This window comes from Labeo rohita, chromosome 17, assembly GCF_022985175.1.
Source record: "Labeo rohita strain BAU-BD-2019 chromosome 17, IGBB_LRoh.1.0, whole genome shotgun sequence".
Classification (NCBI taxonomy): Eukaryota; Metazoa; Chordata; class Actinopteri; order Cypriniformes; family Cyprinidae; genus Labeo; species Labeo rohita.
In genome coordinates, this window is record NC_066885.1 from 28,631,008 (window position 1) to 28,655,665 (window position 24,658).

General features: G+C 32.9%; 2 gene segments (V, D, J or C); both read left to right on the forward strand.

Annotated features, from left to right (window-relative positions):
- The window catches only part of LOC127179548 (M1-specific T cell receptor beta chain-like), a 47,917-nt gene extending 32,077 nt beyond the window's left edge, over nt 1-15,840 (forward strand). The window contains 5 exon segments of the C gene segment in view: nt 8,467-8,523; nt 13,404-13,751; nt 13,863-13,880; nt 13,998-14,101; nt 14,270-15,840. Of these exon segments, the coding sequence occupies nt 8,467-8,523; nt 13,404-13,751; nt 13,863-13,880; nt 13,998-14,101; nt 14,270-14,281 (539 nt within the window).
- Nucleotides 14,968-18,611, forward strand: LOC127179672 (T-cell receptor beta-2 chain C region-like). The segment is given in 5 exon segments: nt 14,968-15,002; nt 15,816-15,862; nt 17,122-17,469; nt 17,749-17,852; nt 17,987-18,611. Coding segments are annotated over 5 exon segments (570 nt in total).
- Nucleotides 18,612-24,658: the final 6,047 nt, after the last annotated feature.

Sequence of the window (24,658 nt, forward strand, 5' to 3'; positions counted from 1 at the left end):
GACACTTCGCTCTCAATCCCGCCAGCCGCTTCGTACTCAAGTCCGTCGGCCACCGATCCCCACCTCAAGCCCAGAGAAGGCTGCTGTTTCATGCATCTGGCCCAGGGAGAGCCTCAGATCCCGAGTCTAGCCCAGAGAGGGCTTCTGTTCTTTTGTACCCTAAGGTACAAAAGTGAAAAGGTACATTTTTGTACTTTACCTGCCCCTAAACAGTACATATTAGTACCTTAAAGGGACATTTTAGCACTTTAAAAGTACATATTGGTACCATAAATTTATATATTGGTACCTTAAAAGTACATAAAAGTACATATTTGTACCTTTTCACTTTGTACCTTAGGGTACCGCCCCAGTGACAGAACTGTACCATTTTTTTCTGACAGTGTACTTCTAAGCCCATCCCAAAGTCTGCTCCAACCAGTGAACCCTCCTGGACTACCTGCTCTACCATGGCCCCCTAGACTGCCATGGAAATACAAGTATTCTTTCTTTCTTTCTTTCTTTCTTAATATTTAGTTAATAAATTAATGTGTTTTTTAAGAGGATTGATGTCTGTAAATTAATGATTCAATGAATTACTTAAAGACAGTCATTCAGACAGACAGTCATTTGATGCCACCTACTTGTGCAACAATGTAACCTGCAGAAAAAGAAACTGAAAAATCTCTGTCACTAGCATAATGTTCACAGAATGACATTCTGTCTGGAACAAACACAGCTAAACGAAAATCCCTGTGGACTACATATATGTACTTATGAAACACTGCTCACTGAAAAAGCATTTAAAGTGGCTTTTGTATAATCAGATTTATAATTACGTATTATAATGGTATAATTATAAAATTTACACTTGATATTTGCAGATTCAGATTTTTAACTCTTTTTTTTATTATGTTTCATATGCATTCTTATCTCTATCACTACATGTAGACATGTTCATCATAACTCATGGATAACAGATTGATTCATTCATTCAATATTTCTTCTAGCAGTCTTTATTCTAGCAGAGTGCTTATAGTATTGTACCACTGATACAGTTAAAGAGCAGTACAATTTAATATGATCCGATCATCCTTTGGATTAAAGATCATATGCTGACCTCTGCAGGATGATATGAGCAACTTTAGTACTGTTTTTATACTCTATTTACAGCAGCAGATGGCATGATGATGCATTCTGAATTTCTGAGATGTTCTATACGTCATCATTGTAGTCTGTGATTATGTAATCATGAGTAATAAAGTGGTCAAAATGTTGCTTTTGCTTTGCTTTTTATTAGTTTAGCATGTCTTATTGCCACATTGCCAAATTGGATAAAATAACCATTATTTTATTATATTCTTATTTTATAGAAAACAGTTAATTACCACTGAGAGAAAAAGTCACTAATCAAAATGTTCAGGCTTTGAATTCTTTTGGACTGAAAGGATACTTTAGTTAATGTTTATGTAGATGTATGTATGTTTTATAATCAAACAACTACACAATTAAAACTGTGCTCTGACTGAAAAGATTAGAGTCTGTTTATGGTATTTGTTACAATAATGCAGTTGTTTTATTTACAGTATCTCATAGAGAGGGTACATAGCGCAGTGCTCCACAAACTGCAGCATTAAATGCATTTATGTACATTTCTTTTACATCTAGGTTGTTTGTTGAGTCTTTAGGTTAAATAGAAACTGTTAATTACAAAAAATTAAATTAAAATAGTTTTACATAATTCTGAGAAAATAATAAATGTTCCTATGGCATTGCAATAGAATTACAATACTATTTCTTCAGCTGAAACTTTTATAGATAGTGACATCAGTTATTTTATTGCAGCTGTTCATTTATTTCTGTTGTTCAAACAGATTTACAGATACAGTACTTGTACTTTCTTCATACTCTGATGATTGTTTGATGAGGATGTGGGAGGGGTCGGAAAACTGTCATAGAGACATTTTTAGGTGGAGGCATCTGCACCTGCCCAAATTCTCCGTAATCACAGAAATAGCAACATAGACTGTATACAGACAGACATAAAAAGAACATGTGCAAGAGAATGATTAAAAATAAAGATAAAATGAGGGTTGGGGGGAGAGAGGGGGGAAAGAGAGAAAGGAGAATTTTTTGTTTTTGTATAATGTTTTAGCACCGTGGGGACAGGGGGCCACGGTGATACAATCCCATAGAGCCGCTGTACAAAAACCTCCCTCCATGTACAGTCAATTAGACAGAGACAATAAATCCAATCACGGCAAATGTTTCTAATGGATTTCAATGTTAAATACAACAGATATCTAGTAGAGAAGGATTACTAATATTTTGAGCAATTACCACATTTTTATACATCTGAACAGCTTTTATCAGCAGTAAGTGCATGTATGGATGCTTGAGCTTGGACTTGACTGGATAATTTGATCATTTTCTGTGTAGCAAATCAATGTATATTTTGGATTTACATCAAACAGCCTCCTGGGAGATGACTATTATGGAATTAACAAACTTTTATATGATCATGGAAAATCAAGGAATCACAATGAAAATTTCGGAGTACTCCAAAACAATGTGCCTCTGGTTTGCAAGCTTACTTTGGAAATGGAACAAAACTGACAGTTTTAGGTAAGTTTGCTTAAATTAAGATACATTTTTCTTTAATGTTTAAATGCTACTTCTGACCAATATTCATATTGTCTGGCCTATACCTTTCATACTCTATTTTGACTAAACTACGGCACCAGTAGGAAAGGGGCCTCCACATCAAACCCAAATGTTTCAATTAATTTGTACCATAGCTTGTGTCATAAATTTGTGCATACCACTTCACTGTGACAATGCTTATCAAGCACACTTTGGAAATGGAACAAAATTAACAGTTCTAGGTAAGAAACACTTTTAACTATACTAATATGTAGGTCTGCATGGGAATTTTAGGCAATAACAAAATATTTGTTAAGCTCAAGTGGTTGATGATTGTCCACTAAGGTTAGACTACATTGAAAAGTTGTGAAAATAATACGGTACAATTTCAGTATTCGATTTGAGACCCTTTTTGACACGACAGTCATATGCTGTGCCAATTATCAAGCCTATTTCGGTGGCGGCACCAAATTAACAGTTCTTGGTAAGTAATTCTTCAACTTCAACTTTTACGAATAAACTGTGCTATATTATGGGTTGTTAATTTAAAGCAACATATTTGAAAGCAAAAAACTAAAAAACAGAACTATTTGTAGATTTAGTTAAAAGTAAGGGTTATGAAGTTCAAGTATTTTTATCAGTGAGCCTGCATGCTGTGCTTTGGAACCAGCCAGGCTATCTTTGGTGAAGGGACACGACTGACTGTTCTAAGTAAGAACTTTTTTTGTAAATGTAAAAGACTAATTAAATGCAAAAAAAAGCATTTGTTACATATAATTACCAATGGGAATTGTATAATATAGTTGAGTAAGTTTGTGTGAGACAGAAGTTTGTGATACTGTCTTGATACTCTGTGCTCAAACACGCCAGCATATTTTGGAAACGGCACCAAACTTACTGTTTTAGGTAAGAAAAACAATAATTATGATTACAAGTATTGTATAAATATCTGCAAATATGCAAAGTCATATCTTTATTATGTCTAATGACTGCTGTTTTGCTCAAATTCGATAGAGCTTTGGCTCTGTCTTGTTTGTAATGAAGTTCTACACCATTGAAAATTTGCAAAAAATGATTGGCCAGTGTGTTTGTAACATTTTCATGTTCAGCATGTTAACTTTATAGCCAGTGTGGTTTAGAAGAAGTTAGTACAAAACCTAGACATTTTATTAGTGCACATGTCTGCTGTGTCTAATACTGGTCAGGCTCACTTTGGCGAAGGAACGAAATTAACTGTTCTTGGTAAGAAACACATTTCATATTGTTTAAACAGCAATGCTTAACCAAAAATGAGGCTTCAAATCAAAATTATTACATTTATTGTATATATCAGAGTTAATGCGTTCTGAGGGTTCTTTTTGACTCAAAACACTTTATTTCCATTTGAAAAGTAATTGTTGTATTATGCAAGTAGTAATGTAGATGGTATTAAGAGTAGAGGTAGTTTTATCTGTAGCGTAAAATCAGTGTGAACAACTACAACCCAGCATACTTTGGTAATGGCACCAAACTCACAGTACTAGGTAAGAAATATTCTGATATTTATTTGATGTTAAAATAAGTATAATGATGTATAAAAGTATAAGGATAGATAAAATGGCTAAGCATTTCTGAAGCCTCAATGTTTAGACAGACCTAAGTAATTTTATTAGTGCACATATGTGCTGTGACTCTGGTGGAGGTCAAGCTTTCTTCGGCAATGGAACAAAGTTAACAGTTCTTGGTAAGACCTGAAAAATGTTGGAAATATTAGAAAATACTATTATTTTTTTGTAATGTATGATTTTAGTTTAAAAAAGAAAGGAAGTTTTCTGATTCTTCTGAACTATTCTTAGTGTTAGAAAACAGGCTTAGGCATTAGATTGCCAAATGTAATTGTGTAGTGTTCTTAAGTTACTGAAAAGAAAAACAGACAAATATGTAGGAAAGATCTTAAAGAGGTTTCATCAGTAGCATAGAATCAGTGTGATCAGTACGACCCAGCATACTTTGGTACTGGAACTAAACTTACAGTTCTAGGTGAGTAAATTGATTATGTTGAAGTTTTAAACCTAAGGAAAAATTATTTGTTAAGTACACTATGTAGAGGCTTGAAAGCATTTGCTGTCTTAAGTAAATTTGTTAGTGCACATGTACACTGTGGCTCCAGTTATTCTCAGGCTTACTTTGGCAAAGGAACAAAGTTAACTGTGCTGGGTAAGAAAAATCTTATTTTTTTAATTATGTCAGATGATATGAGTGGGAAAGTCTAAATGATCTTGACTATAGCTATGGTTTTAACTGTAGCTTAGTATCAGTGTGAACACTGGCAGTGTTGCATACTTTGGCAATGGCACTAAACTCACAGTTCTCGGAAGTAATTTGAGTATTATGTGTGATGTGTAAATCAGATTATTGCAGAAATTTAGCTATGTGATGTTCATTTATTTATCAATTTTAATATGCAACCTTCTAAATTATGCTGTTTGTGTTTTATATTTATAAAATTACTCCAATGATCACACTTGGAATACATAACCTAAGTAATTTAGATCAATATAATCAAGCAGCATTCATGGGGCATTTAAGTAAAAATAAAATGCCTTGGATTTGGCATCCTGAGTGAATTTGTCAGTGCCCATATATGCTGTGCTCTGGTTCTTATCCAGCTTATTTCGGCAATGGAACAAAACTTACTGTTTTGGGTAAGAATTTTCAAAAATGTTCATGCTATTTCATTGATTGCCAAAGTTATGCCTATGTTAGTACAGCACAATGCACTGAATTATCTCAAATGGAGGTTAGTAACCATTTAAACGTTGCTTTATGAAATCTAAATTTTTGTTGAATTGAAATTTTATTAACTGAATACTTCAGAGTAAACTTGAGATAATTATTCTTTAAAATGTTTTAAAAAGTTAGACATATTGAGGTAAGTAGAATCATTTATGATTCTGACTATCTGAGGTATTAACTGTTGCATAGAATCAGTGTGACCATGGGTAGTCAGGCATACTTTGGTAATGGCACTAAACTTACAGTCCTAGGTGAGTAATTTGAATAATATTTCTAAACTTACTTGCATATTTAGGAATGCATCCTGCTTATTTGATGTTCAAGTCCAAAATGATATTGCTTTTTTTGTATATCTCTGATGTATAAACCACTATATGGTCAATTACTACTCATTGTACTAAAATAACTGTTCTATAGTAGATAGTTTTGAGATATTCACAGGGCATTCAAGCAAAAAGCTGTGCTAGGCCTTTAGCATTTGACGTCTTGGGTAAATTTGTTTTCAAGAATTTGTTAAAGTCTTAAAAATGAGGTTAGATGGGATAAGTGGCACTCTTTATATGAATCCAGCTGTAGTTGATGTTTTAACTGTAGCTTAGAATCAGTGTGACCTCTGGCACTCCTGCATACTTTGGCAATGGCACTAAACTTACAGTTCTAGGTGAGTAATTTGAGAATTATGGAGCTTTAAAACTATGCTAGGGCCTTAGCATTTGGTGTTGCAGGTAAATTTGTAAGTGCAGACAAATGCTGTGACTCTGGTGTTGGTCAGGCTTTTTTCGGCAATGGAACAAAATTAACTGTACTAGGTAAGAAAAATCTAATTAAAAAAAAAAAAGTCAGATATTGAGTGGCAAAGTCTACATGATCTCGACTGTGGTGAGGTTTTAACTGTAGCTTTGTATCGATGTGAACACTGCCAAACCTGCATACTTTGGCAATGGTACTAAACTTACAGTTCTAGGTGAGTAATTTGAGTATTATGTGTGAATTATAGAGCTTAATTTATTAAGTAAAAACCTATGCTAGGGCTTTAGCATTTGGTGTCGTGGGTAAATTTGTTAGTGCAGATGTATGCTGTGACTCTGGTCTTGGTCAGGCTTATTTCGGCAATGGAACGAAGTTAACTGTACTAGGTAAGAAAAATCAAATAAAAAAAAAAAAAAGGTAAGATATTGAGTGGCAAAGTCTACATGATCTTGATTGTAGTGAGGTTTTAACTGTAGCTTTGTGTCAATGTGACCACTGGCAATCCTGCATACTTTGGCAATGGCACTAAACTTACAGTTCTAGGTGAGTAATTTAAGTATTATGTGTGAATTTTAGAGCTTAATTTATCAAGTAAAAACCTATGTTGGGACTTGTAGCATTTGGCGTTGTGGGTAAATTTGTTAGTGCAGATGTGTGCTGTGACACTGGTGTTGGTCAGGCTTATTTCGCAAATGGAACAAAGTTAACTGTACTGGGTAAGAAAAATCTATTTTTTTCATAATTATGTCAGATAATAAGTGGCAAAGTCTACATGATCAACTGTAGCTGAGGTTTTAACTGTAGCTTAGTATCAATGTGAACACTGCCAGTCCTGCATACTTTGGCAATGGCACTAAACTTACAGTTCTAGGTGAGTAATTTAAGTATTCTATGTCATATGTAAAATGTTAGCAAGATGTACAGAAATGTAGCTATGCAATGTTCTGTTATATATTGACTTTAATATGTAGTGAATATTATGATGTTTGTGTTTCATATTTATGTAATTACTTAAATGAGCACATTTGCCATAAGCAATCTAAGTTAATTAGTTGGATATAGTTGAGCAGCATTCATGGGACATTTAAGCTAAAAAAAGAACTTGAATTTGGCATCCTGAGTGAATTTGTTAGTGCACATGTGTGCTGTGACTCTGGTGCTGGTCAGGCTTATTTTGGCAATGGAACAAAGTTAACTGTACTAGGTAAGAAAAATCTAATTTTGATAATTATGTCAGATAATGAGTGGCAAAGTTTACATGATCAACTGTAGCTGAGGTTTTAACTGTAGCTTAGTATCAGTGTGAACACTGGCGATCCTGCATACTTCGGCAATGGCACTAAACTTACAGTTCTAGGTAAGTAATTTAAGTATTCTGTGTTGTATGTAAAATATTAGCAGGATATACAGAAATGTAGCTATGCAATGTTCTTTTATGTATTGACTTTGAATGTGCTAGAAGTAGAAGTTATGATGTTTGTGTTTTATATTTATGAAATTACTTAAATGAGTACATCTGCCAAGTAAATTTGTAGGATATAGTCGAGCCCCATTCATGGGCCATTTAAGCTAAAAAAAAGAACTTGAATTTGGCATCCTGAGTGAATTTGTTAGTGCACATGCATGCTGTGACTCTGGTGGTACTTACCCAGCTTATTTCGGCAATGGAACAAAGCTCACTGTTCTGGGTAAGAAAACTGAAAAATATTCATGCTATTTCATTGATTGCCAATGACATATTTATGCTAGACAAGGCACGATGTGCTTGACAAACTAAAGTTCGTAACAAAAATTTAATGTTGTTCTTTGACATCTAAAATAATAGTAAATTGAAATGAATCAAACTGGAATGCTTCTCCATAATCTTGAGATAAGCATTCTTTAAAATAAGTTAAACGTACTGAGTTAAATGGAATAATTTATTATTCTAACTATCTGAGGTATTAACTGTTGCATAGAATCAGTGTGAACTTGGGTAGTGGAGCACACTTTGGTAACGGTACTAAACTTACAGTCCTAGGTGAGTAATTTGCACAGCATTTCTGAACTTACTAGCATTTTTAGGAACACATCCTTCTTATTTGATGTTTAGGTCTAAAAGGAGGCTATTTTTTGAGATTTTTCAAAATTATATAGTTTTTTTTTTTTTTTTTGTATATCAATTTGATGTATAAATCACTCTATAGTAAATTACTACTCGTTGTACTAAAGCAATTGTTATATAGTAGATAGTTTTGTGATATTCACAGGATATTCAAGAAAAAACCTATGCTAGGGCTTTAGCATTTGGTGGTAAATTTGTTAGTGCACATGTGTGCTGTGACACTGGTGCTTATCAGGCTTATTTCGGCAATGGAACAAAGTTAACTGTACTAGGTAAGAAAAATCTAATTTTGATAATTATGTCAGATAATGACTGAAAAATTTTACATGATCTTGACTGTAGTTGAGGTTTTAACTGTAGCTTAGTATCAATGTGAACACTGTCGACCCTGCATACTTTGGCAATGGCACTAAACTTACAGTTCTAGGTAAGTAATTTAAGTATTCTGTGTCATATGTAAAACGTTAGCAGGATGTACAGAAATGTAGCTATGCAATCTTCTGTTATGTATTGACTTTAATATGCAGTGAATCTTCTAAGTTATGATGTGTGTGTTTTATATTCATGAAATTACTTAAATGAGCACACTTGCCATAAGTAATCTAAGTTAATTAGTTGGATATTGTTGAGCAGCATTCATGGGCCATTTAAGCTAAAAAAGTACTTGAATTTGTCATCCTGAGTGAATTTGTTAGTGCACATGTGTGTTGTGACACTGGTGGTAGTTATCCTGCTTATTTTGGCAATGGAACAAAACTCACTGTTCTGGGTAAGAAAATTCAGAAATGTTCATGCTATTTCATTGATTGCCAGTGACACACTTATGCTAGACAAGGTGCAATGCATTTTTGAAAAAAAAAAAAAAAAAAAAAAAAGAATGTTGCTCTATAATATACAAAATAACATTAATTTGTAATAAATCAAACTGGAATGCTTCTCAGTAATCTTGAGATAAGCCTTCTTTAAAATGAAGTTAAATATATTGAGGTAAACTGAATAATTCATGAGGTATTAAATGTTGCATAGAATCAGTGTGAACTTCGGTAGTGAAGCACACTTTGGTAATGGTACTAAACTTACAGTTCTAGGTGAGTAATTTGCATAACATTTATGAACTTACTAGCATATTTAGGAACACATCCTGCTTATTTGATGTATTTTCTGAGAGGTTTTTTTTTTTAATGATATAGTTTTTTTGTGTATCACTTTGATGTACAGATCAGTATATGGTAAATTACTACTCGTTGTACTAAAGTAATTGTTCTGTAGTAGATAGTTTTGTGATATTCACAGGATATTCAAGTAAAAACCTATGCTAGGGCTTTAGCATTTGGTGGTAAATTTGTTAGTGCACATGTGTGCTATGACACTGGTGCTTATCAGGCTTATTTCGGCAATGGAACACAGTTAACTGTACTGGGTAAGAAAAATCTAATTTTGATAATTATGTCAGATAATGACTGGAAAAGTCTACATGATCTCGACTGTAGCTGAGGTTTTAACTGTAGCTTAGTATCAATGTGAACACTGTGAATCCTGCATACTTTGGCAATGGCACTAAACTTACAGTTCTAGGTAAGTAATTTAAGTACTCTGTGTCATATGTAAAACGTTAGCAGGATGTACAGAAATGTAGCCATGCACTCTTCTGTTATGTATTGACTTAGTGAATCTTCTAAGTTATGATGTGTGTTTTATATTCATGAAATTACTTGAGCACACTTGCCATAAGTAATCTAAGTAAATAAGCTGGATAAAGCTGAGCAGCATTCATGGGCCATTTAAGCTAAAAAAGAACTTGAATTTGGCATCCTGAGTGAATTTGTTAGTGCACAAGTGTGCTGTGACACTGGTGGTACTTCTCCCGCTTATTTTGGCAATGGAACAAAGCTCACTGTTCTGGGTAAGAAAATTCAAAATTTTTCATGTTATTTCATTGATTGCCAGTGACACCTTTACACTAGACAAGGTGCAATGCACTTTTGAAAAAAAAAAACAAACAAAAAAAAAAATGGATGTTGCTCCATGATATCTAAAATAATATTAAATTGTAATAAATCAAACTGGAATGCTTCTCAGTGATCTTGAGATAAGCATTCTTTAAAATGAAGTTAAATGTACTGAGGTAAATGAAATAACTTATTATTCTGACTATCTGAGGTATTAACAGTTGCATAGAATCAGTGTGAACCAGGCTGGAGCACACTTTGGTAATGGTACTAAACTTACAGTCCTAGGTGAGTAATTTGCATACCATTTATGAACTTACTAGCATATTTAGGAGCACATCCTGCTTATCTGATGTATATTCTGAGAGTTTTTCAAAATTATATAGCTTTTTTTTTGTATATCACATTGATGTATAAATCAGTATATGGTAAATTACTATTCGTTGTACCAACGTAATTGTTCTGTAGTAGATATAGTGATATTCACAGAAATTCAAGTAAAAACCTATGCTAGGGCTTTAGCATTTGGTAGTGAATTTGTTAGTGCACATGTGTGCTGTGACACTGGTGCTAGACAGGCTTATTTCGGCAATGGAACAAAGTTAACTGTACTGGGTAAGAAACATCAAACGTTTCTATACTATTTAATTGATTACCATTGATTACATTGGAAAGCATTAACAAAAGTGAAATTCCTATATGATATCTAAAACTCGTTTTGGATGAACTGGCAGTTCTGAAGAACCTAATTATGTCTTAAAAATGTGGTTAGATGTAGTGGGATAACCGGCACTGTTTATATGAATCCAGCTGTAGTTGAGGTTTTAACTGTAGCTTAGAATCAGTGTGACCTCTGGATATCCTGCATACTTTGGCAATGGCACTAAACTTACAGTTCTAGGTGAGTAATTTGAGCATCATGTGTGAACTGTAGAGCTTAATATGTTTAATATATTATCTAAGATTGCTGAATAGGTCTAGCCTTACATTAAAAATGTAACTAGATATAGAGGGACAAGTGGCAGTGTTTATACGCTCTGCAGCATATTTGAGGTTTTAACTGTAGCTTAGAATCAGTGTGAACAATCTTAGTCCTGCACACTTTGGCAATGGCACTAAACTGACAGTTCTAGGTGAGTAATTTAAGTATTTTGTTTGATATCCATAACCTAATATTTTAAAAGAATATCTGTAATTTGAGTGTTCCCATTAATCAGAAGAAAATATGTGAAGTCTTTAAAATTCAGTTAGATAAAGTGGGATAAGTGGCAATGTTTACATGATCTCCAGTATAGCTGAGGTTTTAATTGTAGCTTAGAATCATTGTGAACAATCGTGAGCCTGCATACTTTGGCAATGGCACTAGACTAACAGTTCTAGGTAAGTAAATTGAGTAATATGATATTTAACAATTTTAAAAGATTTTATTAGGTTATCTAACATGATGGTGAATTGGAAAACCTGCACTAGCTGCTGTAATTCATCTTTAAGAATAAATAAATAAATTGTGTAAGCGGCAATATTCACATGCATCTGCATTTTAGCTGAGGTTTTAACTGTAGCATAAAATCAGTGTGAACAATGCCAATCCAGCATACTTTGGCAATGGAACCAAACTTACAGTTCTAGGTGAGTAAATGCATTCTAAAATTAAAGTGTATCTAAAATTATGGTGTTAATTAGAAGAAACTGAGTAAATAAATTGACATTTAGAATAGAGTTAGATATAGAAGGATAATGATCTCCACTATAGTTGAGGTTTTAACTGTACCTTAGAATCAGTGTGAACTATGGCAATCCTGCATACTTTGGCAATGGCACCAAACTTACAGTATTAGGTAAGAATATTTGTTTGGTTGTGTTTTGGAATCTATTAGTTTATTAGTTCTGTAAATGTGTGGGTAAAATGTGACAAACTTGTTTTATTTCTTGATAATGCAATCAACTAAATCCAAACTGTAATGAGTAAATGGTGTATGTTGATATGAATTAGGGATACTGGCATAAGCATAAAACACTATCACTGTTCTACTTCTGAGAACATTCTGTGGTAAAAACAGTGCTTTGCAGAGTTTTGAGGTCTGAGTTTGAAGTGCCAGAATTAAAGGTTTAGATAATAATCTGCCATTAGACTCAAATTGTTCACAGTATTTAATATGGTGATATGTAAGTTTGTTGTTTTACTGAAAAGTTATACATTATATCATTGCTTGTAGTATTAAAAAACAATCAATATGCATGAATATGGCACTCAAATGTCAATGGTCTATAGCACTATTTAAAATTTGTATGTTGAGTGTCATATTCATGTGTTGTAGAATGTAATCAGGTTAAAGTGGTAGGAAGAGTTTTACTGTGTGAACAACAGACCTGCATACTTTGGCAATGGAACCAAACTTACTGTTCTGGGTAAGAAAGTAAATTATGTTTTTGATTACACCAGTTTAGTGACCAAATCTCACTACTAGCTAGTTGCTTATTAGCATGCATATTACTAGCATTTTGGCTGTTTATTAGTACTTTCATTCCTTTCACACATATTATTGTCTTATTCTGCATGACCATATTTTAGATCTCTTAATCCTACCTCAGATACCTCGCTAACTATTAATAAGCAGCAAATTATGAGTCTAATAAGGCGAGAGTTAGAAAGAATAGTGAGAAACTGACCTTTAAATAAAGTGTTACCTGATTTTTCCTCCTAAATAACTGAATATATAGGTTATGTATAATGTGAAACACCAGCTTATAGTTCATCTAGATCTGAATGTTGCAGATGTTCTTAGGCAACTCTTGTTGTTGTGTGCTATATATAGTTGTTTTAAAGGCAAGCAATATTGCTGATATACTTTGTGCTTTATCAGGTAAGATTGTTGCTATGAGCTGCAAAAACACTAGTTACACTGTGGTTTTCCTGTTAAAGAAGCAACTGCTCTTTTGTATTGTGAAACTGGTTATCATTTGGTATTGTATAATTGATTTTACAACAACAATACTAATACTAATACTAATACTAATACTAATACTACTAATAGTCATCATAATTATCATCATCATTAAACTGCATAATTCTTCTGTTTTAGCAGATACAATGTAATGGGGAAAATGGTCTCCAAAATTGTTAATGTGTATGTTTATATTAATATTTTGTAACGTATGCTTATAATATTTATGCCATATATGCTTATTATATTGTTTTACAGACACTAAAATTACAATCACACCACCAAAGGTAAACATTCTAAAACCCTCTGAAAAAGAGACGAGATGCAGAAAGGATAAGGTCACCCTTGTGTGTGTGGCCAGTGACTTCTACCCAGACCATGTGAACATAACATGGAAATTTCAAGGCAAAGACATAGAAGAAGGTGTAGCGACAGACCCTTATGCCACCAAAAACGAAACATCGAACATGTACACCATGACCAGCAGACTTAAAGTCTCCAGAAAAGACTGGGGAAAAGAGGCTAACAAATTCGTCTGTAGTGTGAAATTCTACAATGCAACAGATGTTCATGTGGAGATAAATGCTACTGTTTCTGGAATTGCAGGTATTTCATTAGACATAAGTGTGCATATAATGCATCTTGCAATGCATGCTGCAAATCATTTTTAGATTTTAATATTTGGGTATTCTAATGAATTGTTTTGTTATATTACAGGGGGTGGATATGAACCAGGTAAGGATTCGCACTTTTCTTTTTGGATGTCTATCTGCAAAAGATGCATTAAGGTCAGATCAGATCAGGTTTATTAGTAAAGCTATGCTGAATAATATATTATGCTTTGATCTCCAGAGGACTATATAAACTCATCACAAACGATGAAGCTGGCATACGGTGTGTTCATTGCTAAGAGTGCACTGTATGGCCTTGTCATCTTAGTGTTCGTATGCAGAAAGGTAAGGATGATAAACTTGTAATTACTAATTACTAACTATTGTAAGTGCTGGAACAAAATATTAACAACATAAGTCTAAAGTGGTCACATGAACATAGTAGGATAAATAGACTTGTGTGTGTGTGTGTGTGTGTGTCTCAGTGTTTATGTTTGTGTATATATGTTACAGGGTGGAAAGTGAATGAACTGAACATTCCTGAATTGATGAAGTTACAATCCTAACCCAACTCAACCCATGTATTCCATCCAGAAGAGATGCTGTTTATATAAATGAAGAGTTTTACATTTTTTTTAGATTGATTTTATTTTATTTTATTTTATTTTATTTCTTTCTTTCTGTCTGTTCTTTTCTGAGTGTTTGCCACACTGAAAAGTCTGCAGTTCAGAACAGATTGACCATAAAATCTAGTATCTAGTATATATTTTTTTCTTTTGCTTATTTTGTTGCTACTGTATATAGATCCAATTCGATAACATACTGCTGTACTAGCAGAACAGACCTAACAGAGCTGTATGTTATTCATTGCTTTTCATATTACCATTTACTGTATTTTTTTTTTAAATATACATAAAGAATTACACATGAGTTTTATGCACAAAGAAAATATCACTTATTTTATAGCACATTGTTCACCAATTTAAGACTAATGGCTGTTTTGAGTTTTTATTTTAGCTATAGATCATTTGTTAGAGTATATGGCACTAGCTGTTAAAGGTTTGATTTTGAGGGAACACAAATAAATTGTATACCTTGAACTGCTTTAAATAAAAGCATCAGCAAAATGCATAAATGTGAAAGTCAATTTGTAGCCAATAACTTTCATAGGACTGACAATAATCTCCCAACTGCTTAAATAAAGTAACAACATGGTAACAAGAATGAAACTGGTTGACTATATCCTGTAGCCTATGTGGTCTTTATATTCCCTGAGAGAAAGACCCTCTAGTGAATACACTATAACCGGTCACTAAAATATTGTTTTTAGGAATAAATAACGTTTTACTTGTTAAGGTAAACTGTTCTATCATCGGAATAAAAATGAAAGCAATAGAAATCTTATCACACATCTAGAATATTATTCATTAGCATTTAAGGCTCCCACTACCTTAAAAATTATAGTAAATAATTATTATTATTTTTTTTTTAACAAGCTACTGAATGCTGCACACCTGCTCCTGAACAACATTTGTTGTTGTTTTTTTCTCCCAAAAAAGTACCTTCTCTGGAAAATTTTGTTTTCAATATCTTTTAAACAATACATTTACAATAAAAAATAAAATGTATTTGACTGTTTTTTAATTGTCAAACATAAGTACATTAATGATTAACTACACCTATTGGATGTCTAATTGTTTAAAAGTAATTGCAGAAATGATAAGAGCAGTGAGACTAGATCTTAGAAAAACTCTATAATTCTCTGCAGATGGTATTTGGTTTAATATTTTATTATTCTTTTTTAAATTGTTCTTGGGGCCACTGTATATATTTACCATTGTTAAAATAATAATGTACATTTAAATGCATTAAAAAAAAAACTACATTTCAGTCTACATACCTGCTGCTCAAAAGAGGCCTCTCTGGGTAACAGCTGGGAGGCCACTATGGCTTTCATGGTCTCAAACTGAAAAGGGGCCCCCAAAAACAGAGTACCATTGCCCATTATTAGCTGTTAGTTGTTGAGGTTTAGGTAATGAGATATATCATCGTGTACTAGCTACGCAAAACTAGAATTTGGAGAAGGAACCAAACTGACAGTTCTAGGTAAGTCTGAATTTTTAAAGTCTGAAATTGTATTAGTAAATATCATTCAAAAAAAAAAAAAAATGCACTTGGTTGATTTTGAGAAATGCATTAAAATGTGTCATATTATATATGTCACGTAAATGAAAAAAAAAAAGAAAAGAAAAAAAAAAATGGATTGGTTACCGTAAGCAAAAAGCACATAAACCACTAAAATACAACTGTGCATTTATTTTTAATCTATGTAAAATGTTTATTTATTCATTAACCTAAAAAGAATTAATATTATTATTGTTATTAATAATATATAAATTCCCCATCTATTTTCAAAGAGAAAATAAAGGGAACATTACAGAAGCAATACACTAAGTCCACAAGTACCTACTTAAAATAAGATACAGGTGTTAAAAGCATGACAATTATTTGAAACTGCATATAAAATATCTTTAGAATCTTTTGCTTCTGCATATAAGCTTCTAAACATTTAAATGTATGTTAAACAAAGCAGCTTTATATGTGACCCTGGACCACAAAACCAGTCATAAGGGTCAATTTTTCGAATTTTAAATTTACACATCATCTGAAAGTTGAATAAGCTTTCCGTTGATTTATGATGTGTTAGGATATAACAATATTTGGCCAAGATACAACTATTTCAATATATGGAATCTGAGGGGGCAAAAAATCTAAATATTGAGAAAATCACCTTTAAAGTTGTCTAAATGAAGTTCTTAGCAATACATATTACTAATCAAAAAATAAGTTTACAGTAGGAATTTTACAAAACATCATCATGGAACATGACCTTACTTAATTTCCTAATGATTTTTGGCATTAAAGAAAAATCTATAATTTTGACCTACACAGTGTATTTTTGGCTATTGCTACAAATATACCCCAGTGACTTTTGTGGTCCAGGATCACATATAAGTTGTGGTGTACATTTCTTTGGATGGATACAGTATTTCGTCCACATAGCGTATTAGCATAAAACATAATTTTAATAATAATAATGATAATAATAATAATAATAATAATAATAATAATAACAATAATAACAATAATAATAAAATGCTATAGTGTAACTATATAGTGTAATTATAACTATAGTGTAATTATATATTTAAGTACTGAGTAATATTAATTAACTACTATATGGTTAGGGTTAGGATTAGGGTTTGCTTTAGGGTTGTTATTATAATAGTAACTACATGTGTAACAAAGACCCCTTTAAAACAAGGTGTTACCAATCCTCCTAACTTTCCGCTTTCCTTCTCAAGCTACAAATGTCACTTATCCTAAAGTCAAGATCCTACCACCTTCTCCAAAAGAAATCTGTTCCCAGAACAAGCCAGATAAATGGTCAACGTTAGTGTGTGTGGCCACAGGCTTTTATCCTGATCATGTGAGTGTGTCCTGGAAAGTGAATGGTGAAGAGAGACAGGACAATGTATCAACTGACACCTCAGCCCAACAAGACAAGACAACATTAATGTACCATATCAGCAGCAGAATGAAAATTAAAGACACAGACTGGATGGATCCTCAAAAAAATTTCACCTGCACCGTCCATTTTTTCAACGGAGATAAATACGTCAATGTCACAAACACCATAAATGGTCAAAAAGGTTTGTGAAAATGCACCAAATGTTATAATCAGATTCAGTAACTGCATAAAAAAAAATCACTTATTATGAATCAAGTTTAATCCAGCAATAAGCAGCTTTGTAGATAACATAGAATAATACATTTGCAGATGCCAATTTTTCATGTAAGAACAATCATGCCAAATTAGTCAGAATCCATGAGACAACGTAGATTACTGATATTTAGTTGTCTAATTTGACAGACATTGCATTTATGTCTTCAAGTGCTGTATCAGACATGTTTGTTTGTCCGTGTTTTAGAGAAGCCAAAAGGATTGAAACTGCTTGGATTTGGCTACATCCTATTCCTCAGCAAAAGCCTGCTGTACGCATTGATTGTGGCTGGCGTAGTGTGCAAACTCAAGGTAATTACTGATAACTATAATGCACATCTCACACAATAAATATACAGTATATGAATATACCAGCCTACATGTATAAATATAGATGGATGGACTGATACATGTGATGCCATAACATATGATTTTTTTCCTTACAGTTTTCAGCAGAGAAGAAACAATTACCAGAGGACTGAGATACCTTGAAACTTTGTCAGTGAGAGGCCAGAAGTGACTTTCTTTATTATTTACAATATGTGTAAAATGTCAGTGTATTTCCCACATTTTACCTAGATTCACATTTTTTTGTTTTAAGCATGGGAGTTTACTGTAGATAGTGACTGGATATGAATGAATAACTAACAATGAGAAACAGATTAAGTGGAATATGATATAAACTGTATTGGTTTCTGTTTTGTGCTATGACTAAAACATTTTACGTAATTCTAAGGCCTGTTTTATGAGAAACTGAGAATATTTGCATGTTTTTTTTTTTCTTCCAGTGGAAGATCTGCACTTTGGAAAGTGTGGGTTGTTATCTCAGTTACGTAAGAATCTTCCATTGCAATACAAAAAATAAGACTTTAAATGAATATATATTGTGACGTCTGAATTTCTCATAATGAGTTCTGAAGCTTTTTTAACAATCTGTAGAAGAAGGAACTTACAAAGTGATAAGAACAATGTGACTGTAACTGAAAAAACAAAACAAAAACAAAAACAGCATCTTGATTTTGTTAATATATAAATTCTTTTAATGTAAAATGTGTTTGTTTTCTGCTTGCAATGGTGAATAAAATCGAAAAGACTTATTCTACATTGAATGGTGTATAGATGATTTTGAGTGCTGTACTGCTGCAGGTTTCTGTAGCTGAAAGCAGGATGTGGTGTCAGTTCTTTGCAAGCAGTGTGGAGGAGTTGGGGAGGATGTGGTCAGAACGTCTTGAGATGTTCATGCTCTCTCCTGCATCTTTCACACACCTGCTGCTGCACACAAGCCTCAAAGCTCATACACGTCTACAGATGAAACCAATAAAAACAAAAAAGAGCTGTTGGAAACTGGTGCAGAAACTGGTGATTCATTCGAGGAGCGTGTTTGCAGGTTACTCTATCAACAGTCTGCACCACACGCCCCCACATCTGTATTGTTTTTCTGGAACATGCACCATGAATCAGTTGCTCAGTCTGAGTAATATGAAGCACATTTAACCCTCGGGAGTCTGAGGGGGTTTTGGGGCCCAGGAGAAGTTTTGACTTTTTGATATTTGTCCTTTCTTCAGTTTCGTATTAACATATTAATAGGTAAAATGTGATTACACTCTATTCAGCACAAACTGGGCTACAATAATATGTGAGCAGCATGTATGTACAAGTTTGTACTATTTAAAAAACATTTATCCGTGGTTAGTGAATAACTACATTTTTAAGTCACTGAAATAAGGCCATAAAACATGTTATTAGTCTTTCCAGTAAATTCTTCTTTATATAATAGCATTGCAAATCAAAAATCAAATGTTGTTATTGTGCTCTTCAGTAACAGAGGATAGTTCCTGTTAACCCTTATGTAATATGTCAGAAACGTACTTAACATTTTAGAGATGCTTTCATCACTTTTATCTCATTTTAGTCTTATGAGAACTGATTATAACAAAATGTCAACTTGATAACATATTTCAAAATTCCTCTATAAAAATGTCAAAATGTTGCAAGTTGCAAGCAGTTGCAAGTTGCCAAATGCATATTAGTGTTTGATTTGATGTATTTTTGTACACTAAGTTTACTTGAAGCAGCCATACTATAATGTAGAACATTTTTGAAATATTATGAAACATTAACACTGAGATAAAAGAGTTGGTTATTACTTTGATAATATAATTGAAATAGGTTTTAATTGGGACAGAGGAATTTGAAGAGAAAATAAAAGGTTAATTTTGATTTTTTTTTTTTTTTTTTATGCACAAATCATTGGGGTTTCTGTGACTCCAGATGTAAAAACAGTAAAGTCCATCTCAACACAAGAGTTAAGTTTTACTGTAGATGATTTTTGGGACTAAATTGATCTCACACCTCTTTCAATCAAAGCAATTTCTGACAGGGCCTCAAATTACATGCGGTAGCCCCCAAATTAACTCAAAAAGTGTTTTTGTCCCTGAAGGTTTTTGTACAGCTTTCACTGTAGTCTGTTGTACTGTGGGGACTGGCTGCACAGAACCAAACAACAGAACCAACATCGGTTACACTCTTGGACTCCAGCACTATCTGAAGAAGCCCTGGTCTGTTAGATGAAAACCCCCCCATGCTTGCTGGATCCACCATTCCTACACCAAGAGAAGTGAACATCAGCTTGAAACCGTCTGTTGGGGTCCAACGGTACCAGTACAAATTTGGGTTATCAGTGCCTGTGATGGAGCAGACAACCTTCAGTGGTTCACCTGGTTGAAGAATAAGCTCCAATGGGTTTTGGTTTACCTGAAGACCTGAGATAAAAATAATCAGAATGAGTCGTTTAAGACTTAAAACATTGTAAAGCTGTTCTTGAGCAAATCGGCAGCTTACACATAGTGGCAGGCCATTGTAATGATACAAACAAAATAGCAAAATACAGATGCATCATGAACAGCTGAACTCTGCAAACTCTTGAGGCTTAAATAATCACGCTGTGCCTCTAGAGGTGGGGTTGGGTGGTGTAGCTTAATGGATAAAGATCTAGGTTGGTAACCGAAAGGTTTTCACCTCACAGGGGGAAACCTATCAACTATCAGCACTTGAGAAAGATACTGAATAACAGGTTGGTTGAGGGGAATGTTCATAAAGTCTACTGTACAGTAAGTCACTTTGGATGTGCTTACAACAAAAAAGAAGAAATTAAAAAATTAGGCTGCTCACTGTACTTCCACATAAACAAGGTGAATTTAGACTTACACTGAATTGATTGCATAATTATGTCCAAGAATACATCCGTCTTGTTGGCTATGTTGGTCATGTCTTATTGGCATATGTAGTAACTTTAACATGAGAGAATGAATTCTGATGGATCCACTTTTACCTCATCCAATTAAATTTTGTCCAAAATATAGAAAGATTTTGAAAAACAAGATGCCATTATCTTTAGATTTTAGAATTTAGTTACAGGACGCAAGGCTATGTGTAATATTAGTTAGTAGTTGTTCTGTTCAGAAGTATAACAAACAAGTATAAAAACTGAACTAGCCTAATTTGAAAATTAGGAACTGCTCTAACCAGGTGTGAGAAACATTAACTGCAAATACATACATACATACATACATACATGTAACCCTGGACCACACAACCAGACATAGAGTCAATTTTTTAAAAAAATTATAGAGAGAGAGAGAGAGAGAGAGAGAGAGAGAGAGAGAGAGAGAGAGAGAGAGAGAGATGTATAAATAAGCTTTCTATTGATGCATGGCTTGTTAGGATAGGACAATATTTGGCTGAGATACAATTATTTGAAAATCTGGAATCTGAGGGTGCAAAAAAAATCTAAATATTGAGAAAATCACCTTTAAAGTTGTCCAAATGAAGTTCAATTCATATTACTAATCAAAAATTAAGTTTTGATATATTTATGGCAGAAAATTTACAAAATATCTTCATGGAACATGATGTTTACTCAATATGATTTTTGGCGTAAAAGAAAAATCTATCATTTTGACCCATACAATGTATTGTTGCTACAAATATACCTGTGCTACTTCCGACTGGTTTTGTGGTCTAGGGTCACATATGATACATACTGCTTAGCCTTAGAAGAACATTTAGAGCCCTTTGCATAATGGGTGTTGTCGACTTTATGTTACTTCGGTTATGTTTCAGAATTGAATAACAAATAAATGTCAATGTCTAAAAACCCTTTATGGAATAATCATGAATGTTTCACAGTATTCATAACAATCGGTTATTAGATAAAGAACTACTCAGGACACAAGATATTATTTTTGTCAATGGCCTGGAAGGGAAAAGTGGTTAAAACTAGATAGAACTGGATCTATGAGGTTACAAAAAAATCATGTGACACTATGTTTCCTCTTTAAAGTAAGGGGACTCTTATGTCTCTGAGCTGTCGCCATGTTATGATATCTGTAATGTTGTATGTTAGTGCCATCTGCTGGATTCATGTCTTATTGGGGCTTGATTATAACGACTAAGTGATATTTCAGGTAAACTTTCACGGTTGTTATGCATGATTAAATATTACCATATCATACATAGCTATTATGTTATGTTTATATAATAACTTTGGGGTCCTTTTCTGTAGATTCACCCTGTGGAATCCATAATATTGGAGTCTGCATGTGTAATGTCACTGGATTTTGAAAAAAAAAAAAAAAAAAAAAAAAAAAAAACTTGTGTTCAGTAATTTATAATTTAATATTTCATGTATAATATTAATTCCAAAATAGTGGTATAGAAACATATTCTATATTTTGAATATCATTTCATTTAAGAAAAATAGATAAACAAATAATAATAATAATAATAATAATAATAATAATAATAATAATAATAATAATAATTAAAGCGTTAGCTCACCATTTACTCCCTCTCATGTCGTTTCAAACCTTTCAAAGACTGTTGGTAACAAAGCTGTTTTGGTTACCATGACTTTCATTGTATGAACAAAAAATACTCTCAATATGTTGAGATGAGATGTAATTTGAGATGTTTCTCAAATTATTTTCTTTTATGTTCCCTAGTTTACGATAGGCCGTTGCAATATAAATGTTTATGTGGGATACATTTTATTTTGAATCAAATAAAATATTTCTTTCTAAAGCTACAGTTTGTAATATCTACTTGCTACTTTCTCATTTAACACAAAAATAGCTTTAAATAATCTTTTGTTATTAATTAATCAACACATCATGTAATTAATTAGATTAAAAAATGTAATCGACTGACAGCCCTAGTTTAAATGTCAGTATAGTGGCAGGCAACTGTAGTGATACAAATACAACAGCAAAAAAAAAAAAAAAATAAAAATAAAAAATCATCATGAACGTAGTAGAGCCTTGAGGTTTAATAAACACTTGTGGCTAAATGTGGAGTTGGGTGCTTTACCCTATTGCAACTGTGAACTGTTCCAACTAAATATGGCAGACTCTTTTTTGTACATATTCAGAAAAGCATCAAACACTTATAGAAAACTCTACTCTATGCCTACTACTTCAAAAAAATATATACACTGCATGAGACTAGTGTTCATTTTGTTAATTGTTTGAAAAGGATCAGCATTTAAAAATCACAAATTGATTTTATTACAATTTAAAGATAACTGAATTAAGGCACCAAAACCAGACCCACAGCACTTCTACCATGTAAAGGTTCCATGAAGTGATTCTGTCTGATCTAAGGTCACAATCACACAGCCTATGAGCCACTACTCTCTGTAATATACTGTAAATGTTAACCTTTAGCACCATCTGCTGGATTCATGTCATCTTGTGGCTCAACCATCACTGTGTTGTTCAGTGTTGCAACAACTTCTGCTATGACTTGGTTTGAAACGGTTTCCATCTTATAGCCTAAACACTGCAAAGTCATATTCTGAAGTTTTAGACTTTAGACAAATCCCTACAAGTATAGTGAAGTTGCAAACAAACATTTCAATGTCATTTCAACAAAATTTCATTATCATTATAAACACCTGCCATTACACCTGTTTTTAAGGGTAGAGTGGGGGAAAGGGCACCCACGGGGACTGTGTATTTTTTTTTTTTTTTTTTTCTGTAAACCAAAAGTTAAATGTGTTCAGAAAAGTTATCATAGTTTTAGTGACAATGACATAAATTCTAACCAATGTATGAAAAATGTCCAGAATTTTCAGGTTATTAGATTTTTAACAAAATTACATTTGCCACCTATGGGGCAAAACACCCCCATGGGTGGGGTAAAATGCCCCTCCAGTCTGACAAAGCTATTTGCTTTAAACATTTTCAGCAAAATCAGAGTACACATAGTTTTACCTTAAAATTAAAAGGAATATAATCACTAATTATGAATTACAAAATGATACAGTAATAGCCTATTTGAAACATTTTGTTAGCTGATACTAACTGGCTAGCTAACTAGCTACCTGATGCTAACTTGAGGTAATTTTTAAATATGAAATCTAAATATTCTTATTCCACAAACTAGATAGAATTCATCTGATGGAAAAACAAAGGATTTGATGTTCAGAACAGAGTAAGTACAGTAATTGCCCATTGCTCCCTGGGGGCTTTTACCCCACCTGGCAGGGGGGCATTTTACCCCACTGACTATGTTTGAGAAAAAAATGTCATTCTGAAAATATAATTATATTTTTATTAAATAACACATATTCCATATCTACAGGCCCTAGTGTTATCATATCATATATGTGACCCTGGACCACAAAACCAGTAATAAGTGTCAGTTGTTCGAAACTGAGATTTATACATCATCTGAAAGCTGAATAAATATGTTTTCCATTGATGTACAGATTGCAAAATAAATAAATAAATAAATCAAATAAAAATAAATAAATAAATATTGAGAAAATCACCTTGAAAGTTGTCCAAATGAAGTTCTTAGCAATGAATATTACTAATCAAAAATTACGTTTTTATATATTTACAGTAGGAAATTTACAAAATATCTTCATGGAACATGATCTTTGCTTAATATCCTAATAATTTTTGGCATAAAAGAATAATAATAATAATAATAATAATAACAACAACAACAACAACAACAACAACAACAACAACAACAACAACAATAATAATAATAATAATAATAATAATAATTAAAGCGTTAGCTCACCATTTACTCCCTCTCATGTCGTTTCA